At 32.5% G+C, this 16,170-nt stretch overlaps 2 protein-coding genes across 2 annotated transcripts; one reads left to right on the top strand and one right to left on the bottom strand.

Annotated features, from left to right (window-relative positions):
* Positions 1-1,268: 1,268 nt before the first annotated feature.
* Positions 1,269-3,647, bottom strand: LOC137806281 (3-ketoacyl-CoA synthase 5-like). The gene has a single exon (XM_068606296.1). The coding sequence runs from the start codon at positions 3,240-3,242 to the stop codon at positions 1,611-1,613; it is 1,632 nt and encodes a 543-aa protein (XP_068462397.1). The 5' UTR covers positions 3,243-3,647; the 3' UTR covers positions 1,269-1,610.
* A 4,238-nt stretch (positions 3,648-7,885) lies between these two features.
* On the top strand, positions 7,886-15,477 carry LOC137806282 (tetraketide alpha-pyrone reductase 2-like). The gene is made up of 6 exons (XM_068606297.1): positions 7,886-8,217; positions 8,675-8,847; positions 10,426-10,611; positions 12,809-12,971; positions 14,143-14,332; positions 15,239-15,477. Exons 1-6 carry the CDS (start codon positions 8,112-8,114, stop codon positions 15,378-15,380), a joined length of 960 nt encoding a protein of 319 aa, XP_068462398.1. The 5' UTR covers positions 7,886-8,111; the 3' UTR covers positions 15,381-15,477.
* The last annotated feature ends 693 nt before the right edge of the window (positions 15,478-16,170 follow it).

The raw sequence follows: 16,170 nt of genomic DNA, 5'->3' as shown, positions 1-16,170 counted from the left end.
TTTAAGAAAAAAAAAGGTTGCAATGGGCATCACAAGCCTTAATCCATTGGATGGTTTAGACTAACCTTGAAAGGAGTATGTTTATCCTTGATTTGAGTTTGGATTCAAGGTTTGGCTCTTAGAAGGAGGCCATGTGACGAATATCTAAAGACAATATGAGGTGGAATTGAGGAACAATGAAGTCAATTCTCCATGCATGCATAGAAAGGGACCTTCTTCTCATTTCTCTCATCTTTTCCTTTCTGATTTCTCATTCTTTTGTCTCTCTATCGCCCCTTTTAGTTTGTGGTTTAGGGTTTCTGTTATTTTGGTTATATGACAAAGACAATCTCACTTGCTCAAAATGGTTTCTATGGAAAAAGACAAAAACATGAGACATAACGAGTTAATGCGTTTCAGATAAACATCGCCTTTAATTTAAGAATAAGGATGATGAGACAGACACTCCATTTCCTTTTACTACACACCCATCCAACATCATTCATATCACACTTTTATTTTTAAATATAAAATAATTTCAGATGAATCAACTCAAAAAAAATAGAAATTTATATTTTTGAGTTTTGAAAACAAAAAAGTTTTATATTTTTTTTATCTATAAAAATATTTCATAATATATAATATATAAGTGAATGTAAATTTCGTTTGATAAACCAATTTTATTTTATAGTATATAAATGGGTGCAAGTCTTATCTAATAAGTTAATTTTATAGTTATTTTTTAAGACGGTATCAGAATAATTTATAGTCTATTTTAACGAGAATTTGGACGACTCGCTATCAGAATATTTTTTGTATTTTTGAACGCTGAATTTTTTATTTTATTTTTTATTATCACGTGAACTAGAAATAAAAATATTTCATTATATATAATTTGTAAATGAGAGCAAAATAAACCAATTTCACTTCATAGTATATAGATATGTACAAACCTTATCTAAGAAGTCAATTTCATAATCCATTTCCTAAGATGATATCATAACAATTTAAAGTCTATTCTAACGAAAATTTAGCCTACTCGTTATCGAATTACCCATAAATATATAATGTCTCATTTATTTAGATATTTTATAAGTGAATTTATAAAATTGAATTATACTTAAATTTATCATCCTTAAAAATCTTTCATACATTTATTATTTTTACTCTATGTAAATCTCCAAGTAACACCATGCTCGAACGTATTCATTTCCTTCCCCTGCATTTTATCGAGTTCATTACATGAAGCAAATAGAACTAATTAAACTAAGATGTGGAGGTTTATCACGTATCATAATTCGAAGAAACATGAATAACAAGTATGACAAAGGAATGAGAAACTGGTACGGCTACAGCAATCACCGAGTGACAAGGAAGTAAACAACCCTTAAAAACCGATTTTCTTTCCCAAATAAATGAACCCTGCTTTTTCCTGTCTAAACATTCTTCAGCACACAACTTTTCTTATTTTGTAAAATTTATTCGAAATTACAAAACCATGAGTTGTGACTCGTTGAAAGAAGAGCCAGAACCACATAAATCTTGTGATTTCTGATATTGTGTATTTAAAAGAATGTTTCAGAGAACTAATGAAGAGTGTTGTTGGTTGTGTTTCTCTTTTGCAATATTGTCTAGAGCTTAACGATCTCAGGAATGTGAACAGGGTAGCTATGAATGCAATCACTCCAAGGCCCATCAAAGGGTGTCTCAATGCTTCTGTTACACTTCCAAACAGCACTGTTGCACTTGAATCCGCTTCCGAATGCAATCTGCCAAACCCTGTCTCCTCTCTTCATTCTTCCCTTCGATTCAATGTAGTTCAGTTCGTACCACAGCGAGGAAGAAGAGGTGTTCCCAAACCGGTGCAGGGTCATTCTGGAAGCCTCAACATGCTCAGCAGAAAGTTGAAGATTCTTCTGCAACTCGTCAATCACAGCACGCCCACCAGCGTGGATGCAGAAGTGCTCAAAGGCTTGTTTGAAGTCAGGGATGTAAGGCTTCCATCTAGGGTTGAAGATTTTCCTTCCGATAAGCGTGAAGAGGAAAAGTAGCTGCTCCGAAGCAGGGAGCACCAGGGGTCCCATGGTAGTTATGTTGGACTTCAATGCTTCCCCTGCTATGGCCATAAGGTCCTTGGAAAGTGAAATCCCCACTTTTCCTTCTTTGTCCTCCTCTTCAAACACGCAACGGAACGCTTTATCATCAGAACCCTTGTGGGTTCTAACCACGTGAACCAATCGGTACTTCGCTCTGCTGCTTTCAGATTTTCTGTTGGACAACAGAATGGCAGCACCACCCATTCTGAACAAGCAGTTTGGAAGAAGCATGGCTCTCTCATTGCCTTGGTAGTAGTTGGGGGTTATGATCTCAGTGCTCACAACCACAGCGTTTGAGTTAAGGTGGATTTGGAGAAGGTCACGGGCCAGGTCGATGGAAATAAGCCCTGCACTGCACCCCATTCCAGAGAGGTTGAAGCTCTTGATGTTGCTTCTGAGTTTGTACTTGTTGATCACCATGGCAGACAGAGATGGTGTTGGAGAAAAGAGGCTGCAGTTCACTATGAGAATGTCTATGTCCTTTGGCTTCAGCCCCGTTTTCCTGAACAACGACTCCATGGCTGAGAATATCACGAGCTGAGCTTCTCCTCTGGCTGCTTCCATGGTGGGTTTGGGCGGGATGTAATGGATGGCAGGGGGTAGACATGTTTCTTCTCCAAGGCCAGACCGTTCCAGAATCCTCATCTGGAACTCCACGCTTTTGGGGTTGTTCTTGAGGATGAGCCTGGAGTGTTCCATGAAGGTGGCAAAAGGGACACGGCACGTGACTGGGGGCTCGAAGCAGGCGTAGTCCACAAGGAAGACCGTGCGTGGCTTGGACATGAAGTAGACGGTGAAGATCATGATGATGAGGAAGGAGGAGCAGACGATTTGAACAGGGTGAAGGTGAAGAGAGTTCCAAAGTTTGTGGAACTCATCTGGGCCCAAGTGAAGTAGCTCTATGAAGATTCCAAGAATGAGGGGTATGAGAATGAGTGTTGTGATGTGGTTGACAAGGTATTGATAGCCAAGTTTCACATACTTGAGCTTCACTGAGTTTGAGAAATGAGCCATGATGGAATGGGAGTTCAGTTTAGCACTTTGAGGTTGGTGGAAGGTAGCACTTTGAGATGAGAATGGTAATGGGTGAGAGAGTGAGGTTTTAAAGAGAAGAGGGACCAATGCAAAGAAGAGGCAGATGAAGAGAATAAATGAAAGAGTCTCCATCAACCAACGCTCATGGAGTTGGCATTCATTTTCATAACTCCCCCTTCCATTTCTAACTAAACATTCAAGCACTTTTTCACCACTAAAACTTCATCACTTTTTTTTTGTACAGTTGTACTCGCCTGCTATATTATTTGTGGTCATGTTTTCCTCCTAATGAATGTGGCTAGAAATGCATATGTGCAACACACACACACACCAGAAATTGCTTCAACCCCTTGGTCATGGATATAGCAGATTTATTAGTCTCAAAAGTGGGGGGCAACATGAATCGAAATAAATGAGGTTTGTAGATTGTAGAACATGTAGAAATGGTTTGTTGGTTGATAGGATATGAATTTATTGAGGTACAAATGGCATCGATGAGTGGAACTTGGTTGGAGTTGATCTCTCTCTTGGCAAATGGGCCATGGCTTATTATCATCAGAACTTTCTCAAATCATTACGAAAGCATTTTGACTCATGATTTGTCAATTGTTGCAAAGAAAAATGACTACGCCTCCTCGAGAATTTGTTGCCACGATCAAAGAGAGAAGAGATCTAGAGCAATTGGACGTGTCCTCTATATACGTAAGAAGACGTTTGAGTCCTCCACATTCGTTGCACTTTGCCTTTACACTACAGATAGGGGGACACCAGATTGTTCTTTGCCATTTAGAGCTATGTTAAAATAATAACAAATCTAGAAGGTAAGGAAAAAAACTAAACATTACCCGTTGGATTCAAGATTTTTATAATATTTATAGTAAATGTAGATTTATATTGAAGAAAAAACTTTATCAATACTCACACATTTTTGTTTTAAAAACCATTTTCAAAGTCATAAATTTAATATTTAAGTTTATTAAAACCTTTTTATTAAAATACGATAAAATATTATACAAATTAAAATGTTAGAGATCCCATATCGATTAGAGATAAATATATTTCATAATATATAAATTTTGAGAGAATTCATTTTTAAATATGATATCATAACCTAAAACTTATAGTAAAGTTTGTTGACTCCTATCAGACCATCTATACATATATCAACTAGAAATAAATGCATTTCATAGTATATAAGTGTAATACAAATCTTATAAACTGGATTTTATGAGATTGAATTAAACTTAAAGTACACTTCTTAATATAAAATAAAAAATAAAAAATTATTAATATTCAAAATAAAACATTAATTAATTAAAGTTAGTTAGTCTAAGACTTGTCCAACGTAAAAGTTGAGAGTAAATTAAAACACTACAAGAAAAGTTGTAATTAACTGCCAAAAAAAGTGAGGATCAAGTAAGGGACATTATTAGTGTCTCCAAATCCTACATAATTGAGACACAAAATTAAATATTAATTATAGTGTGGACAAAAAGGTTTTAAACGGACATTAAAATCATAAAAAAAAATAGTTGTGTCCCCATAGTTTCCACTAATTTATTAGCAACATTTGGATTAGTGTCAACTTAATGGGACACTAAACTCTAAATATCATTTAGTGTCTCTCTTTTATTTTTTGTGTGAGTTTTTTTGAAAGTTTAATATTATTATTTCTTGTAATAAAATTAATATAACCACATAATTATTATTTTGCAATGGAAATACCCACCCCACTAAATAAATTAATATAACCACATAATTATTCTTGCAATGGAAATACCCACTCCACTAAATGGGAAGATAATATTTATGACGTGTTACTGGGAAGATAATATTTATAACGTGTTATTGGTTTGAACTCTTAAAGTATAATTTTCTAACCAGTAGAGTTAATGCATTTAAGTTATTGTCTACAAGTCTGGATTGAAGTTTGTTGCAATTTTATTCTTGAAAAAAGCTTTTATAAATTATGAAGAAAAAAATATTTATAAACTTTTTTATCAACTCCTTTTAAGTGGTATAAAACTTTTAAATATATTCATGTTTATTTATAACTTTAAGTTTGTTACGATGAAATATTTAAAATAAATATATATAAATTCCACGAAATATGTATACTCGTATATATTTAATGTTTAAGGAAAAAAATTCACAAAATAAATATATTGAAAAGAAAACTCAAGTAGTTGATGATAATATTGTTTCACTCGAAGAACAAGTTAGAATGTTTTATGACAAAGGAAGATAAGACTTCCGCTAGAATTATCATAACTAGAAGTTTTTCTTTTTCGTAAATAAATTAAACACAACAACCACTACAAAAAAAAATCATAAAATAGAAATCAATTTTAGAGACAAAAAATAATTTGTTGTTATAGTGACTAAATTAGAGATTGAAAAAAAAATTGATTTCTAAATTAGTTTATATTATTGTTAAATTGGTATCTAATTAGCCACCAAAGTTTTTACTACAAAATTTAGAATCTAAATAATTGATAGTTAAAACCTTGGTAGCTAATTAGATATCAATTTAGAAACTATTTAACAGGAAACTAATTTAGAAACAAAAAAAAATTAGTTTATAAACTAATCTCTAATTTAGTTACTATAGCAACTAATTATTTTTTATTTCTAAAATTGATTTTTATTTAATGATTTTCTTGTGGTGAAAAAGTAAAACTTCTCCAAATTCATTAGCAATAGTAAGTAAATGCTTGGAACAAGAAAAAAAAAAGAAAAAAAAAGGCTTGTTGAGTCTCCAAAGTGTTGAAAATTGAGATTAAAGCTGTTTTGTATCAAAACTATTCGCTAGCCTTACTTATTAGTGTAGGATATTATTAGTACGTTCATAATGCAATGGTTTTTGTTTCTTGAATACACATTATATGGCAGAATTGTAATATAGGATTTATACATAAGGAAGGTGTGAACAATGTTTTATTGTGGCATATGGTGATCAACATTTAAAAACAAAAATACAAGTTACACTGATTAATGTATATGCTTAGTGTAATTTGCAAGATAAGGTAGCATTGTGGGAAGAGTTGACAAAGATCAAGTAGAAACAGCAAAAGGAAGGTAGCATTATTGGAGATTTCAATGCAGTTAGGAATGTTGATAAAAGGAAGGGTCCCAGAGTTCAAGTGTCTCGTTTTATTTTATTAATTCATTGTTGATAAAAAAAAACAATTGTTGGTAGGAAATATAAATGGTATAAGACAAATGAAACAACTAAGAGTAGATTAGGTAGAACCCGTGTATATGATGATTGGTTTTAGAAATGGTCAATGTGTAAACAATGATTGTAGTGAGACTGATTAGATACCAATTTAGAAATTATTTAACAATAATAGAAACTAATTTAGAATTCAAAATATTTTTTAGTCTCTAAAATGGTCTCTAATTTAGTCACTATAACAACTAATTATCTTTGTTATCAAAAATTGGTTTCTGTTAAATGATTTTCTTGTAGTGTAACTACATCATAAAGTCATTTGTGTTTTTTTTATGGGCTAGTATAGTGTGTTGTGCTCTCTTCTCTCATAATTAAACTTTGACTTAATTATATATATATATATATATATATATATCTCTTTTTTATCAGCAATAAAAAAAAGAACCACTTTAGGGTGATCCAATCCATGTACAAAATCGTACAGAAACGAATAACTCCTCCAAACAGCTTGTCACTAACTTCCTACTAGAACAAATACACTCTGACCAACCTAAATAAATCACTTATATTTAATCGAATACAACAAACTAGGGGATCCATAAACCAATCAGAAAAGGAAAAACAAGCAAAAGGGACTTTAGAGGTTATCCAGGACTATACCTTTAGTTGAGTCATGGAGAAAATTTCAGAATGATCAATCACTCCACCTTTAAAGATGTGTTTATTCCTATATCTTCAAATCTCACTTACCATCGTAATCAAGACACTTCCCAAAAATAAATTAACAGAAGTAAGAAATGTGAGAAAAAAGTGTGATGAACAACCAAGCTCAAACAATTCTACTACCAAAGAACAAATGACTTGTTGTTTCCTTATTCGCCTCACACAGACAACATAAAATACTTTCTAATTCAACCTTACGTCTCTCCAAATTGACCTTAGTAGCTAACTTATTTGACCTTAGTAGCTAACTTATTTTACAGCACCCTCCAAGTATATATTAAGTCTAGTGGGACTTCGATACAAACTTAAAAAGAAAAATATGTAACAGGTAAACTTAATTATATTCAATTATATTCATATTATGTGAAGTGGAGCTATGATACAAACCTAAAAAGAATAATAATAAAAATATATGTAACTTCTAAAACTGATCAATAATTTTATTGAATTAGCATAATTCTAATATATCCTTAAAAATTATAATAAATTCGTTTATTGAATTAGGATAATTCTAATATAACCTTTAAAAATGTAATAAATACATTTAGATCTCCTGATTTATAATATCAACTCATTTTATCAATTATAACATGAAGAGTTTTTTTTTTTTTCATATTCCAATCTATAATCATAAAAATAACTTATTCTTTCTATTTGTATATATGTAACAACAAAAACCTCTTACCCAATAAAGAGAATAAAATAATGTTAAGTAAAAAAAAATATGGGATACAATTTGCATAAAATAAAACCTGATTGCTCTGAGTAATCAAAAGAAAAGAAAATGTAGTTTCACTTCTAATTACTTTAATTTGACTTTCAAACCCAAGAAAATAGCATTTACCTATATAATTGAAAACATTATCTTGGGAATGAAATGAATGATGTGTTCCACCAAACATAGATTATGCATTTCACATGACTCTCCTACGTTCTACCAAAGATAGTATACACATTTCACGTGACTCTCTTGTGTTGTCGGTTTTGAGTTTTGTCATTTCTTTCCAAGTGAGTGGTTAGAGATAAATAAGACAGTCCTAGATTAGACTAAACTACAACGTTAAACCCAGAAACCAAAGACCTAAAAGACAAAATAGTTAGAGATGCCTGAGTTTTGCGTGACAGGAGGTGCTGGCTTCATCGCATCTTACTTGGTTAAGGCCTTATTAGAAAAGGGTTATACAGTGAGGACCACGGTGAGAAACCCAGGTACGCCATATATGCCTTTGCTGGTTTAAATTGATTAATTATTGACTGTGGAAACAAGGTTTTGTTAGAGTTGAGGACATTAAGGAAACGCTCACAACATAGAAACAAGTAAAAATTGGTTTCTTGATGACGGATGTTTGTAATCAATTTAGATTGTTTGTTATTTATTTGTTGGTATGGTTGTTGTTGTCGGGATAGTTTCAGTTTGAATATAAGGGTATTCTTTGGTTGTTCTTTCTGTGTGAAGTTGGTTTTTTGAAGCGATTTGTATTAGGTTTTAAGTTCTGGTGTTTTCTTTTTTGGTGTAGCATCTTCTCTTGGTACTCTAGATTTAGATGTTAGGTTTTTTATGGAGTTGATATTATTAAACGTGACATGTTTGTTTTTTTTTGTGTTCATTGATATTTTTTTCTTTCTTGATATGTTTATTTCTAAATTTATTTGTTTATTTTATCAGAGGATAAGGATAAGGTTGGTTTTCTGACCGAACTAAGTGGAGCGAAAGAGCGATTGAAGATTTTGAAAGCAGATCTGTTGGTGGAAGGAAGCTTTGACGAGGCAGTGACAGGAGTTGACGGTGTGTTTCATACGGCGTCCCCTGTGCTTCTACCACCCGGAGAGAACGTTCAAGTATCTTCCCTTTTCTTATCTATTTTGTTAATTAAATTAGATTATTTTTTTAATTACATTAAATTCATTTTAATATGGACATAAATTAATTTGGCTTGAATCGGGTCTAAGCCGACTCAACCTGAATGCAGATCAACTCAGTTCGACATCGGTTCGAACCCAGACGATTTGACATCGGTCTGTGCCCGGACGACTTGACAATGACCTGGGTCTAGACGACTCGATATCGATTTGGGCCCGCTCGGTTTGACATCGGCCCGGATCCGCTCGACTCTACATTGACTAGGGCCCAATTGACTCGACATAGACCCAGGCCTGCTCCACTTGACATTGCCCGGGCTCGTTCGGCTTGATATCGGCTCGGGCCCGAGAGACTCGACATCGGTTCGGGCCCTTTCGACTCGACATCGGCCAAAGCCCAATCGACTTGACATCGACTCGGGCCTGCTCCACTCGACATCGACCCGGACCCATTTGGCTTGACATCGGCCCAAGACTGGGAGACTCGACATTGGCTCAGGCCTGGTCGGCTCGACATTGGCCCGGGCCCAATCGACTCGACATCGGCCCGGACCTGGGAGACTCGACATTGACCTGGGCCCGTTCGATTCGACATCAGCCCGGGCCCAGGAGACTGAACATTGACACGACCTCGTTCGGCTCGACATCGGCCCGGGCCTGTTCAACTCGACATCGGCCCGTGCTTACTCAGCTCGACATTGGTCTGGCTCGTTCGGCTCAACATCAGTGCGGGCCCAATGACTCGACATCAGCCCGGGCTTGCCTGACTCGATATCGGCCTGGGCCTGCTCGGCTTGACATCGGCCTGGGCCAGCTCGACTTGACATCGGCCTGGGCCAGCTCGGCTTGTCATCGGCCTGGGCTAGCTCGGCTCGACATCGATTTGGGAATGCTCAACTCGACAACGGCTCGGGCACACTCGGCTCGGGCCCGCTCGGCTTGATATGGACCCAGGACTGCTCGGTTAGAATTTGACTCGAGCCCGCTCGACTCGACATCGGCTGGATTGTCTTGGCTTAACTTGGATTGGGCCAAGTCAAAATCCATCCCAAAATATAATTTGGATAATTCAAAAATGTATCCAATCTATATCTAATCCATATCCAATTAGATGGATTGGATTTAAAATCCAAAATTATGAATTTGGATTTGAAATAAATCTATTTAAATGGATTAAAAATAATATGGATATGAATAATTAAGGATTAAATTCTGTAGTTTGTATTTTTTTCCACCCTTATATAGAGATCTATAGAGACAAATCAACCCTAAAATCGTGTTTTCTTCTCATTCACATCTCCGAACATGGCTACACAAATATTTTATTTTTGAATTTAAACAAAAACGCATAAGAAAAACCTTTAATGTTACATACAAATTTACAAATTAGTTTATAAATTTTGTTTAATAATAAAAAATATTTTAGATCCTAATAATATTTTAAACCACCAATGTGAGTAGCTATGAGATGATTGATGAGCAAAGAAAAAAATGTTAACCATCTTCTGTGTTTTGACACTTCTTATACTGAAATTTCTTGTTTGACTTTTATGACAGGCAAATTTGATTGATCCATGCATAAAAGGAACTTTGAACGTGCTTAACTCCTGCTTAAAGGCAAATGTGAAACGTTTTGTGCTCACCTCTTCTTGCTCTTCCATAAGATATCGTGATGATGTCCAACAATTGTGTCCTCTCAATGAATCTCATTGGACAGATACAGACTACTGCCAACGCTATAACGTAATTACACTTTCTACCCATTTTTATAACCATTATCACCTTGAAATACAATATTTTATTTCAGTTATGGCTGAATATCACTTTTATTTCATTATATTTCATTGTTTTTGGTTTCACATTAGTGTTATACGTTGAGAATCTTTTACCATATTACAATTGAAAAAAATTATATATAGTTACCTTATTAGTCTCTACATTTAGGGTCAATATTTAATATAATATAATTGATTGTTTTATTTTATATGTTGTATGTTCTGTATTTAATTACATAAGAGAATATTTACAATGTAGTTTATGATGCAGGTCCCACCATGTGTAAAATTCTTTTGTGTGTGGTCCAACATTTGTTTTCTGACATAATTAAATGAAGGATTTGTTTGTAATTTGTTTGGTATATGTGACCATATGTATATTTACAGGGATATCTTTTATAAATTCCATATCATATTTGAAGGTTTTCTTGACCTTTTTTTTTTTTCAGCAAAGAATTAATTAAATAAAATTGAGGGACACTTTAGGGGTGTTCCAACCCTTATACAAAAAACCAAGAACCAAACCTAACAGCTAGATTAAACTAACCTACTCAAACAAAACATGCCTAGGCATCCAAAAAAACCAGGTTCAACAACATTCAAGACTAACAACTCTCAAAAAACCTCAAACCACAGTTGCCCAGCATTACCTTAAAAGATTCATACGTACATCCTATACCACCCTCTTATAACTATTCCTGAAAACTTATACTCACCCCATCTACAGATTTAGCTATAGATTACAAGGCACCTTCCCGTTACCAGAGTCAGCATAACACCTTGTTCCTTGGTTGCAGCATCAGGCTCGATACTTCCTAAGCAGAAAGTCCAACATCTTGACCTTGTGGTCCACCATAGTGGGAGATTTTCTGATGGTGATAGAGTGAGATATGTTGGTGGTGATACATCAACATGGTCATGTGACTCTGATATATGGAGTTACTTTGAAATAGTTGGCATTGTAAAGGAGATGGGCTGATGTGGTATTCACGTGGAGGTTGTGAAGTGTTGAAAAATAGATTGCAGCTTTTGGTTGATGATGGTGGTGCAATAGATATGTTAAAAGTTGCAAATAAATAGAAGTTCACTTATTTTTAGTGCACATTATAAAAGGCAGAAGTTATGTCGCTTTTAAGTGATGGGGTTGAGTGTTAGGTTGAGAGTGAGGATGATGTTGGTGATGGTGATGTTGATGTTGGTAAGGAAGGTGATGTTGAGGATATTGGTGAGCATGATGGTGTGGAACCTGATGTTGAGGTTATTGGGGGTTGGGCACGGGAAGAAGAGGCGCGGAGGAGAGTGTAATTGATGCATTTTTACGACGACAATCTGGTGAGTGCCGCCCACTGCAGCTCTTCCTCGTCCTCGACAACAAAGTTGGAGTTAGAGGCCATCGCGAAGCTCTCACTCCCAATTGATTCTATTTCAAAGGTTTCACTTCCATCAGAAACCGTCATTATTTGCCTCTCTAGCTTTCTTTCTGTAATAGTTTCGTGTCGGGAATCAGAGACTAAGGAAATTGAGAAAGTGAAGGAGATTATAAGTGTTAGGAACTTATAAATGCGAGAATTAGAAGTTTGTTACACACTCTAAAAGGTTGTTGCTCACTTGGAAGTTTGTTCCGATCTCTAAAAGGTTGTTGTTCACTTAGATGTTTGTTCCGGTCTCTAAAAAAAGAACATTTTCCCTCCTCGCAGCAAGAAAGATGAAATCATAAACCCTAGACTCCAAGCTCTAATGGTGAATTTGGAGAAGTTTGGACACTACATTTGTGGTGAAAAAAAAAAATTGTCATGAAGAAGAACATGGTTGGGGTGAGGAAGAATCATAAAAATCATAATATCATAGCAAAGGTTAATCTATTTAAAATTCAAAATCTACTTTGATAATAAAATAACTCTTTGTATAGGGGTTGGGGGTTGGGTATCCTTAAATACCCTTATCTATTCATATTTTTCTTTACTAATAAAATTTTTTTAAAAAAATAATTTTTCAGTAAAATAAAATAATTTTGGATCATATCACAATTATAAACTCATCTATTTCTACTGTGTAGTCGTTAAAATAACATTTTTTATATTAAATTTTAAAAGTATTATTCTATGATGTATGAAAAGTGTCACCTTGTATAGTTGGCACTGTATTAAAGTATTAGAAATATGCAGCTGTGGTATGCATATGCAAAGACAACAGCAGAGAGAGAGGTTTGGAGAATTGCAGAAGAAAATGACATTGATGTAGTTGTGGTTAATCCCTCTTTCGTAGTTGGTCCACTCCTGGCACCACAACCAACAAGTACACTCCTCTTGATACTTAGCATTATCAAAGGTTAGAGATCTTATCTTACACACTCTACTGCATTTTTAATTTCTATGTAAACTTAATTTTAATTTTTTTAATCACTTAATTTTGGCTTATAGATTTCAAAACTAGACAATTTATATTTTCATAATTTTAATTATTCAATTATAATATTGTTGGAGATTCCACATCGACGGGAGGTTTTATGGGGTTGAGATTTGCACCCACTTATATACAATAAAATGTTCTCAACTATGTCCTTATCTCTAGTCGATGTGAGATCTACGTTAGGATAGGCTCGAAATGGCTTTGATACCATATTAAGAAAGAGTGGACTTTAGGCCTAACTCAACCCCATAAAACCTGCCATGAGGTTGAGGTTTGCACCCACTTATATACAATGAAAGATTCTAATCCCTAGTCGAAGTGGGATCTCCAACCCATTGGGTTTTCAATAAAAACGGAGATAAGGATGAATGTTTTGAACCTAAGACAAAAAGCATGTTATTGTCATATTTTGGAAGAAAAGTTATGATTGAGTAGTGTTATATTTTGGAAGAAAAATTATGATTGAGACCAGGTCGTGGCTAGATTGAATAATTACCTTAGAAAATAAAATTAATTATTTGAAAATCTTCTGTATAAGTGTCAAATTCTTTTTTTATTAAAAATTTAAGAAAAAAAATAAAATTCATTATTTCATAATTTAAAAATACTTATAAATAAATATATAAAATGATCTCATATAACTCTTTAAAAAAAATTATTTTTGACCTATACATAGGTCTTTCGATTTTTTTATGTTGAAATCTTTATGAAGAAAATAATTTTTTTGATAAATACTTTTAGGTAAGAAAAATTAAAATAAATGATTATTTTTGTATAAACTGCATAAATTAATTTAATTTAATTAAATTTATTTATTATTTTCTTTAAATAATAATTTTTTACTTGTGTATTACCCAATTTTAACTTTATAGATTTTTTTTCTTTTTTTTTTCTGGAGAGATTTTTATTCAAATTATATAAGACATTATTGGGCATCAAATAAGGTCATATGTGATGATTGAGTAGCTAATCTCATGCAATATGTTTAAATTTCTTCAATATAATACAAGTGAAGATTCTGCATCTACTTCTTCTAAAGATTTACATGATTTTCACTTCACAAGTTTTGACTTATATATGTTTTTAACAGGCATGGTAGGGGAATATCCTAATACAACAGTGGGGTTTGTAGACATAAAGGATGTGGTAGCTGCTCACTTGTTGGCTATGGAGGATACCAGAGCATCTGGGAGGCTTATTTGTTCAAGCACAGTGGCTCACTGGTCACAAATCATTGAAATGCTTCGTTCCAAATATCCCTCTTACCCATATGAAAACAAGTGAGTCAAATCATGCATTCAATTGAATTAAAGAAAAATAGATTAAAATTGGGTTAGGTTTATTTGTAGTATCTTAATTTTTAAATCAAGCTTTTAGTTTTGTAATTTGACAAAACTTGTTGGAGTTCTTTGTACAAAGGTAGTTAAGATTTGGCTTAGTTAAGGATTAATATATGATAAGATATTTTTATTTTTGTTTTCTAATCATCAAATTAAGATAAGTACAAGAAAATTATTAAATAAAAATTAATTTTATAAATCAAAATAATTAATTATTATATTGACTAAATTATAAACTATTTTATAAATTAAAAAAGTATTAGTATCTAAAATAGTTTATATTATTAATAAAAAAATTATAAAGTAGTTTCTAAGTTGATATCTAACTATTAAATATTAAGGTTTTAGCTACTAATTATTTATATTTAAAATTAGTTTCTATTTGTCTTTAAAAATTAATTTAGAATTTAGTAGCTAAAATTTGGTAACTAATTTAGATATCAATTTAAAAATCATTTTATAATATTTTATTAATAATAAAATAATTTTAAATATTAATAATTTTTTAGTCTTTAAATTAATATTTAATTTAATTAATATAGTGACTAATTATTTTTTGTCTTTAAATTTAGTTAATATTTACACTTTTTTGTTTTTAAAAAAATAAAAACGGCTGACCATGTTTAAATAATCATATTTATTTTCAAATTACAAAAACTAGAAACATAAATTGTAAATTTATTTATTTGATAAAAAAAATTGTAAATTTGAAGGAAGACAAACAAAGTTTATTTTAAATTTAAGAAATTAAAAATATATTTTAAAAAGGAACATACCAGTAATTTATTATGACCTAAACATTCTGCTAGAAATCACCAACACTTTTTATGATTTGATGAGTTACAGGTGCAGCAGCAAGGAGGGAGATAATAACCCACACAGCATGGACACTACCAAAATTACACAGTTGGGGTTTCCTGCATTCATAAGCCTTCAACAAATGTTTGATGAATGCATCAAAAGTTTTCAAGACAAGGGCTTCCTGTGACAGCTGTTATTAGGTTTGATGTTTGGTGTGGTGTAACATGAACCAAAATAAAAATATAAGACCAATTATAATAATTTATATATCATTTATTAGTGTCTGTTGTTTTGTTTAGTGCAATGACAGCCAATGAGTAAATTTACCTAGAATAAGCTTCATAAAATTATCATAACATTACTTTGGTTTAAACAGATTTTAAATTAAATTTAAAATATAATTCTAATTGATAAAAGGATGATGATTTTTTTTAAGGTAAAATAATTTTTTATGGCTGCCATATACATTTCTTTTTCTAATATTAATTGAATATATGTGATATTTAAAAAACCATCTTATAAACATGGTTAATATGTGTAATGAATATACATCAATATGGTCTAAACACTAATTATGTACATCAAGTTTGAAGTTGAGGTATTTTGGTGGTGTTAGTGTTGTTTTGTGTTAAAACAACTTTCACTTTTGCTTCTAATGGGTCTCTAAAAACGCTGGTATGAAGAGTTCACAATTGAGATTAAGTATTTTGTGAAGGTTATGTTTTTTTACTAGCTTATGCTTAGGTAGTAGATATTTTTGTTTAAGTGCTTATACTCTTTCTTTCTTAGTATCATCTAAGCCTACATTTTTCTTAACTGTAAGTGTATATGGTTTTTTTTTTTTTTTGGGTTATGTATGATTCATAATCTTTTAGGATGTAAAAGTGGAGCATTCTTAAAATACTTCATATTAATTTATTTATTTTTTCTGATAAAAAAATATGCTCTAATTACTCATACCATATTTTGTTAATTAT

The sequence above is a fragment of the Phaseolus vulgaris genome, chromosome 3 (assembly GCF_000499845.2).
Source record: "Phaseolus vulgaris cultivar G19833 chromosome 3, P. vulgaris v2.0, whole genome shotgun sequence".
Taxonomy (NCBI): domain Eukaryota; kingdom Viridiplantae; phylum Streptophyta; class Magnoliopsida; order Fabales; family Fabaceae; genus Phaseolus; species Phaseolus vulgaris.
The sequence above is the reverse complement of the archived record's forward strand: the minus strand, read 5'-3'. Positions and strand labels throughout refer to the sequence as shown.